We start from the raw sequence: 8480 nt of genomic DNA, 5'->3' as shown, positions 1-8480 counted from the left end.
AGTATCCCAAAGTCCAAGATTAATTGGTTTGGAATCAACCATAACAGTTGCTGAATAATTATCAAAAACAGTTGGAATATATTCATTAGGAAAAGCATTAGTTGTATATGAAATAAGAAGACATGTCTTTCCTACTGCTCCATCACCTACAATGACACATTTGACGGCTTGCATTTTCTGTCTTTTGAGAAATTAAGATTGTTCGCCGTCTTTTTCTTTTACCTCGTAGATCTTTTTATTTTTTCTAAAACCCTGCCGTTTTTTTTATCTTTTTAAGTTCTTCTCCTTATTTCCTTTTCTTTCACTCTATCTTTTTCCATTACTTTAATGCAATTCTTTTTTTATTTTTCCTATTTTCAGTTTTTCTGTTCTATTGATGGAAAACGGGAAAGTTAGATTGCTTCGTTTCAAAGTGAATTTAATGTTTTGTTTTCATTATCTTTATTTCTTTCCATCTTCCCCATAATGAAAGTGAACTTTGAAAAAAATAACAAAAAACGATACAATAAATTATATAACATAATTTTTCAACTTTTTTTATTTTATTCAAAAGAATTTTAATTGAAGGACTTAAACAAAAAAATTTTTGTTCAGAAAAACACGCAATTCATTGCTTTTTTCCTTTTTGGAGATATCTTAAAAGAGTATTAGAGCATGATGTTGACAATTATTAAAGGAAAGGTCAGAAAGTCATTAATAACACTTAATTTCACAATAGTTTTTTTATTAAGAAAGTGATTTAATAATAAAGTTGTTGAAGCTTATCATGATAAATTTTTATTTAATAATGTTGATAATGCAAAATAGTGAAAATTTATTTCATTTTCACATCTTTTTGTACCTTTTATGAATGTACTTTTAATACTTTATTAAGTATTTTATCTTCATTACTTAAAATATTAATTTTACAGAAACTTATCTTTTATCTTTAATAAATTGAAATAAAAAAACATTAAAGTTAGTATTACTCTTTGTGAAAAAAATAAAATTATCTAATAACTAATTTAATAAGTTGAAGATTTATCAAAAAAGTAAAATTGTTTTTTTTTTTGAATTTCTTCATAAAAAAATAAAATAGAGATAAAAAGGTTTGGTTCATTCGTTGACTAAGAGAAATGAAGAAATAGAGTTAACTTATTTAATACCATTCTCTTTTTTCATTATCATCTTCTGAATAATATTAAAAGTATTAAAAAAACGTAATAAATTTATAATTTAGTTTTTAATAAAAATATTATTCTTTATAGTTTCATTTTTTACAAAAGTAAACTTAATAAAGGTGTATTGAGATATGCAACGATTGTATGATTCTCTTTGGAAATTACCTATCCAAACACCTTCTGATATAGAAACTCACCAATATCTTTTTGAATTATTAAATATTTTAACATTAAAATTATTGGAAATACATATTCCACCTCATAGAAATTCAAGACTATCTAAATGTCGTTGTGCCTTGTGTAGATATCAACAACTTTGTGAAGTACTTACTCAACCACCATTCCCTCATGAATTAACTCTACCAAGAAGAACACCAAATTTTGCTTTAAAATACCTTCCTAAATGTGTTTATTCATTAAATATATCACATACTCTTTTAACACAATTTTTAATACCAAAAAGATTTGATTATCTTGTTGCATTAAATATTTCTGCTACATCTATTGCAACAAATTGTATTGATGATATAGCAGCATTACCACATTTAAAGAGTCTTAATATTAGTGAATGTAGAATTAAAGATTCAATTATGACACAATTAAAAGATGTTCCATTAGATTCATTGATATGTACAAATAATAATTTAACAAATAACACATTAACCCAACTTCAAAACACACCATTAGGAAATGCTTTAAAATATTTTGATATATCAAATAATCAAATTAAGTCAAGTTCATTAAATACAATCTTAAAATATCCCGAACTTGTCATTTTTATTGTTAAGGGAACTCAAATAGATCAACGTTCGTTAAAAACATTTGTCTCACGTCATGAACAGTTTAAATATAATGGAATGCAATTAGAACGTATTGGTAGAAAATTTAGTCAAAAACAATTTGATCCTATTAATGAACAATGGGGACTAAAACATTTTTGTGAAGCTTTGTGTGTTGTTGGATGTACATCATTTAACCAAGAACAAACAAATGCTAAAACATCAACAGAGAGTATCATATTTACTGCACAACAATAATTCATCTTGAAAATAGAAATTAAATAATAGAATTAAAACTAGTAATTTAATATTCATCCTTTTTAAAATGGAACTAAAAAGTTAAAGGAAATAAAAAAAAATATTTTAATATCAACTTAATGAGAATTAGTAAAGCACAAATTATCAATTTCTTTCAGTCATTAAAAATGAAAATGTTTTTTCAAATACATCAACATGCTCCAATGTGTTTAATTTGGACTGCATTAATATTAATTCAATTATTAACTGGATATGTTATTTTAAAAACTAATGTTAATGTTGTAAGTGAAATTTATTCAATTCAAAATATTTATTATGAAGAAACTGAATTACCAAATACTTTTATTTTGGAATTACCAAATATTCCAATTATTGCTACTAATGCTTCAAAAAACCATTTTCATTATAGAAATTCAACTTTTGATTATTCATCAGTTTCTGCTTATTATTTATCATTATTATATACTGAGTATTTGCATTTAAATGCTAGATTAGGGCATAACAATTATGCATCAATTTCTCCTAATAAATTAGATGAATTAGTTCGTAATGAATTTCAAGGTGATTGTATTAATGACCAACTTAAAAGTGAGTGTCAATATTATAAATTATTTGGTGGTTATTCTGGTATTTCATTTGATATTATTAAAGAAAGAGGACAACCAACAGATGTATTTGTATTACCTAAATTAGATACATTAATGAATATATCAAATTATGATATAGTTAATTTAACTTCTATTCAAATTTCAGTTAATCAATATAAAAAATATCATAAAGTTAATGATATTAAAAGAGCTTTATTTGAAAATAAAGCTCCATTAATTCTTAACCATCCAGAATATAAAAGGTGTAGAAATCTTGGTAGTTTAACTGAAGAAAATATTAAATGTACAAATGCTATTAGTAAAAATGGAAAGTATGGTGTGGATGAAATACAATATCATTCAGGGTCTGTATCATCATCAGTTATTGTTGGATGGAATGAAGAAGGATTTATTGTAAGAGGAAAAGAATTAGGACATACAAAAGAATATTATTTAGGTAAAATGTCAACTACAGAAGATATATATTTATGTGGAAATACATATGCATTTGATTCATGGATATCATATAATGAATCATTTGATATTTTTGATGCAACTAAATTAAAATATAAAAGAAATAAAGAATATGATGATATTATTGGAACTCAATTAAATAATGGTCAAGAATATTATATTTGTGGTGATGGTAAGAAAGCAAAAGTTGAATATTCTTCAAATAAAAAATTAGGTCAAATTAGATTAAAACCAACTACTAATTTATTACAAGAAATTACTATTTCTGGATGGGAAGAACTTTTTGAAACAGTACTTATTCCATCACAACAAGAAGATGGTATTTCTGAATTACAAGAATGTTTTTATAATATTCTTCCATATAATGTATATTTTGATTATTATTCTCATTCATCTAACAATTATGGTATTATAGTTTGTTCTTTTATTTCTTTTTTATCTTTCATTCTTATTTATTAAATACCTTTTAATCTTTTAGGGTGCTAAACATTATAATTTCACTTTTAGTGGGAAAACTTTACCTGAAGAGTATTATTCTACTTGTCATGATATTATCATTGAAGGAGCTTATGTTATCAAAATCTTATAAACTTTTCAATTAAACCTTTCATTCTTAAATTTAATTAATCCCAACTTATTTTGCATTTTTTATTTATTATTTGTGCACCAAATTCATCATATTCAAATGAATTGATAGCTAATTGATTAAATTCTGAAATAGAAGCAAATATTGAACCACCAATCCAAGATGAATATTGTCTATCTGCTGGTGCTTCAATACCAACTTCAATTGAGTCATTACATAATTTTTGTACACCTGAAGCAAGACGTTCAGCAAATCCAGGATAAAGAGTATTACCACCAGCACATAAAATATTATTAAATAAACAACGTCTAACATCAATATCACATTTCATTACACAATCATAACATGCAACATCTAATCCTTTTGCTAAAACATCATCATTAATAAATAACTCTGGTCTAAACAAGATTTCTGGACATAAAAATCGTTCTTCTTCAATTGAAAATTCTGTTCCATCTGGTAAAGTGTATGTACGTAATAAATCGGGGTCTGATGATAATCGTACTACATCCATTAAATCTAATGCTACAAGACAATCTTTTTTAACTTGATTTTCAAGTACTTCTTTTGCTGCTGCTGTAGAAAGATTAACATCTCTTTTTTCACTAATTGTGGAAACAAGATATTCTAATAAATCATTTCCTGCAACATATTGTTTATGAACACATGATGAAATAACATATCCTTCATAAATTGGTATAATTTGTGTAATATCAGCACCTGAATCAATAACTAATCCGTCTGTCTTTTCTGATGCAAATAAAGAAAGAATTGGTTGAATCGAAAAATATACAGATGGTACTTTAAATCTTTCAAATAATAATTGTATTGTTTTTTCTCGAATTTGTTTTGGATTTAGTGCAGGTTCAGTAAATAATATAGGTTTTCCATATCCTTGACATTCATCTAATGCATTTTTAAATAATGCACTAGCCATTGAAATGTCTTCAATCGTTCCATTTTTGATTGGCGATTTGATTTGAAATTCTCGTTTTTGTTCCTTTAAGATTTTTCCCACATAAAAGTCAGGTTTTAGTTGTGACCTTTCCCTTGGAATTCCAACGTATGATGGAAAAATATTTGTTGGCATAGATTCTCCGGCATTTCCTACACGACACGTTTGTGACCCAAAATCCAAAACAATTGGTGTTTCCATTTTTCTTTTTATTTATTCCTTTTTTTTTATTTTATTTTAGTTCTCTTCTTTTTATTATTTCTATTTTTTATTTCAAGTTTTATCTTGAAATCATTCTTTTTATTAGATTCTTTAATATTCCTTTTATTTTTAACTTTTCCCATCTGCTCACAAAATCGAAAGGGAAGGAATAGATAATAGACAGCAACATTTAGATAGAAAAAAATGAAGTCTTTTAAGTCAAAAGGACATAACAAGATAGAATTTCCTCCTTTACAATCATTTAATTCCTTTGATAATCAGTTAGATTCTATTGACTCATTTATACAATCAGATAAGATTAATAAAAAAGAAAAAATATTATATGAAATAGAATTATTAGTACATTCTTATGAATGTTTGTCTATTAACTTTTTTAGTTTTCTTTTGCTTTGATAACACTTTTACCTTTTTAGGGTATTCATTATTAACTTCAGGTGAATTGAAACGTATTGATTCTGTTGATATGAGAGAGTTGAGAAAAAATTTTGTTTCAAACCTTCAGGATGCTCAACTACGCAGATACTTACCATTGTATGAGAAAAAATATGATCAAAACGAATAAAAGATATACAAACTAATACATTAGTTTACAACTTTGATAATTTATATTTCTTTATTTTAAGGTTATTATATTTTTTTAAAAAAAATTTCTATTTTATAAATATAACTTTACAAATATGATGATTATTTCTTTAAAATATATTTTTTTTTTTCAGTAACGATTTACGTTAATCCTTTAACGAAAGATATTTATTTATTCTCTGTTGTTTTGTTATTATTATTTTTATTTTTCTTTTGTTGCTTATATTGATTGGTAACTTTCTGTTTCTTGTTGCAATAGACTGTTTTATTTTTTATATTTAAGAAGTATAAAGAAATTAATTTTATTTTTTTATATTTAAATTAGAATTATGAATAGTTCCTAATTTTATATCATCAAACAGTTTTTCTAAATCATTAACAAATTAAGAGATAATTAATACAACAAGTAATAAATTAGGTGCTCATAGGAATTTCCTCAAGTATAAATTCTTCTGAGTTTCTATCCTTAAAACCTTGTAAGATAATTAATATAAATAAATGAAAAAGTACATAAAGAAAAAGAACATGAATTGAAAAAAGATTCTTGTTGAAGAAATAAATGGTTTCTAAAAAAAAACCAACAACATCTACAAAGAATTTGATGAAAAAGAGATAAATTTAAAAATAAATTTTAACTATTCATAAATTAGTTTATTGTGGAGAAACTTCTTTCTTTTGGAATTTATCAAAATTAATTCCAACAAAGAATGGACGTAATTTTAGAGCCTCAAAATCACAATTTCTTTTTGATGGATCTTTTACAAGTAATTCTGTTACAAAACTTTCTACTTCAGGGAAAGTGTTATAAGGGAAATTAATTGGTTCACTGATTATTTTTTTGCATACAGTTGATGGATTTGTATCATAAAAAGGTGCTTCACCAAAAGCCATTGCAAATAATAAAATACCATAACTCCAATAATCAACAGCAGCAGTTGGTTGTTTTTTTTCTAACAATTCAGGAGCAAAATAATTATAACCACATTTATAAGAAGCACGTAAACCAACTGGAGTAGTTAAAAAGATATGACCATCATCAGTAATTAAAACCGTTTCAGGATTAATTTCCATATGAATATAATTACATTTATGTAAAGCATTAATTGCAAGTAATAACTCTGTTGCATAAAATTTAACACGAGGAATAGGAAGAATAGAAGAATTCATTATTTCTGACAATTTTTTTGTTGGATATTCATTCATTACAAAATGTAAATTTTCTGATTGAAATGATAAACAAGTACGACATAAATATGGACATTCTGTTAATTTAAGAGAATTATGAATTGATTCAATATATTCAATTTCTTCACTATTTAATGTTAGTTTTAATAATGTTTTCATTGAATATTTAATTTGTGTTCTTGTATAAATAACTGTTTGAACAGAACCTTTATCTGTTTGCATTATTGTATTTCCAATATTAAAATTATTTAAATCAATTTCTTCATAACGTGAAAATCCATTTTGTGATGTTTTATTATCTTCAATAAATTCAATAAAACTTTTATACCATCTTTCTTCTACTTCTTCATCATCAAACTTTAATCTAAATACTCGTGAACTATCAAAATGAATTTCTATCATTAATTTTTTTCCATTTACTTTAATCGCTTTTATTGCATGTCTCATATCAACTTCTCCTTTTTTACACGTCTCCTAAAAATTTGTGTTATTTCTTTTCTTTTTCTTTTTGTAATTCTTACAAACTTGTCTATTTGTATAATAACTAATATTCCCATCTGTGGTAAATACAAACCATCTTTTCTTCCAACTCTTTACATTACTTCCTTCTTTAACAATATATCCTGTTTGAATCTGTTTTACCGTTGACATTCAAATTTGATGATCTAATTATTTTCTTAAAACCCACAAAAAAGATTTTCTACTTTTTCTATCGTTTTCTAAAATCTTCATTTTTTTTTCTCTTTTTTCATTCTTCATTTTTTTTTTAGTTTTATATATTTATATTATTCTATTTCTCTTTTTTCATTCTTCATTTTTCTTATATGTTTTATTGATCTTTGTATTGTTTTTTTCTTTGTGGATTACAACCCTAATTTTTAACTTATTTTGTTTTTAAAGTATTTCTTTAAAGGTCTTTTATTTTCAATTACTTATTCTTCTTTTTCTTTTGTTTCTTTTTTTGTAAATTCTTGTTATTATAATTATTCTGAGTGAAAATTATGACTGTCATTTCTAGTATATAATTAAAACCTATTCTTTCCTAAACTATTACTTTTCGCAAATTCCTTATGTTAGTAATAATAAAGAATTGACTTTGAAATTTTTAATTAAATTTATTTTCTTTTATATTGGATATTGTATAAAATATCTTCATTATGAAGGAATGTCATGTATTATGTTAGACGAATGTGTATTTATTAAGACAGTAGTATTATTGATTTGTTAATGTTGTAAGTATTTGTATTAATAAAGAATTTAGAAATATATATATGGGGTAGTATTAAAGGCAAAAGAATTGCTTGTTGTTATTGCTGATAATAAATGAAATTATGGATTAGTAATATTGTAGTAAAAGCATATTCTTTCAACATAAAATAAGAAAATAAAGAAAGCAGAAATTTAAATACACTATAGAATTTAAATAACTATGAAATAACAACTTAGATATTCCTATTTAAGTTGATAATCTTTGAAAAAATGTCGTTTCAATTAAAATAAAGAATATTAAAGAACAGAAAAGTACTCTTTTCAACAAGATGAAAACCAAAAGATAAAACACAAAAATATGATTAGCCTCTAGTGAATAAAGAACAATAGAAAATAACAACAATATCACTTAATTAACTACTTTTTATTAAAACATAAATTTATTAAAAAAATATGTTTAAATTACTAATTAACAAAGTACAA

The 8480-nt window shown here is 24.2% G+C and overlaps 5 protein-coding genes across 5 annotated transcripts; 3 read left to right on the top strand and 2 right to left on the bottom strand.

The window, feature by feature from the left end:
* Positions 1–1291: 1291 nt before the first annotated feature.
* On the top strand, positions 1292–2197 carry ENU1_061130 (hypothetical protein; the record flags this gene model as incomplete). The annotated part of the gene is made up of 1 exon (XM_008858154.1): positions 1292–2197. The coding sequence occupies one exon, from the start codon at positions 1292–1294 to the stop codon at positions 2195–2197; it is 906 nt and encodes a 301-aa protein (XP_008856376.1).
* A 119-nt stretch (positions 2198–2316) lies between these two features.
* Positions 2317–3847, top strand: ENU1_061120 (hypothetical protein; the record flags this gene model as incomplete). Its single annotated transcript, XM_008858153.1, has 2 exons — positions 2317–3672; positions 3737–3847. The coding sequence occupies 2 exons, from the start codon at positions 2317–2319 to the stop codon at positions 3845–3847; spliced, it is 1467 nt and encodes a 488-aa protein (XP_008856375.1).
* Positions 3848–3881: 34 nt separating this feature from the next.
* On the bottom strand, positions 3882–5000 carry ENU1_061110 (actin, putative; the record flags this gene model as incomplete). The annotated part of the gene is made up of 1 exon (XM_008858152.1): positions 3882–5000. One exon carries the CDS (start codon positions 4998–5000, stop codon positions 3882–3884), a length of 1119 nt encoding a protein of 372 aa, XP_008856374.1.
* Positions 5001–5204: 204 nt separating this feature from the next.
* Positions 5205–5583, top strand: ENU1_061100 (hypothetical protein; the record flags this gene model as incomplete). The annotated part of the gene is made up of 2 exons (XM_008858151.1): positions 5205–5376; positions 5435–5583. 2 exons carry the CDS (start codon positions 5205–5207, stop codon positions 5581–5583), a joined length of 321 nt encoding a protein of 106 aa, XP_008856373.1.
* A 671-nt stretch (positions 5584–6254) lies between these two features.
* Positions 6255–7439, bottom strand: ENU1_061090 (PH domain containing protein kinase, putative; the record flags this gene model as incomplete). The annotated part of the gene is made up of 2 exons (XM_008858150.1): positions 6255–7262; positions 7314–7439. The coding sequence occupies 2 exons, from the start codon at positions 7437–7439 to the stop codon at positions 6255–6257; spliced, it is 1134 nt and encodes a 377-aa protein (XP_008856372.1).
* Positions 7440–8480: the final 1041 nt, after the last annotated feature.

The sequence above is a fragment of the Entamoeba nuttalli genome (assembly GCF_000257125.1).
Source record: "Entamoeba nuttalli P19 unplaced genomic scaffold asmbl_3267, whole genome shotgun sequence".
In the NCBI taxonomy this organism is placed as follows: domain Eukaryota; phylum Evosea; order Mastigamoebida; family Endamoebidae; genus Entamoeba; species Entamoeba nuttalli.
The sequence above is the reverse complement of the archived record's forward strand: the minus strand, read 5'-3'. Positions and strand labels throughout refer to the sequence as shown.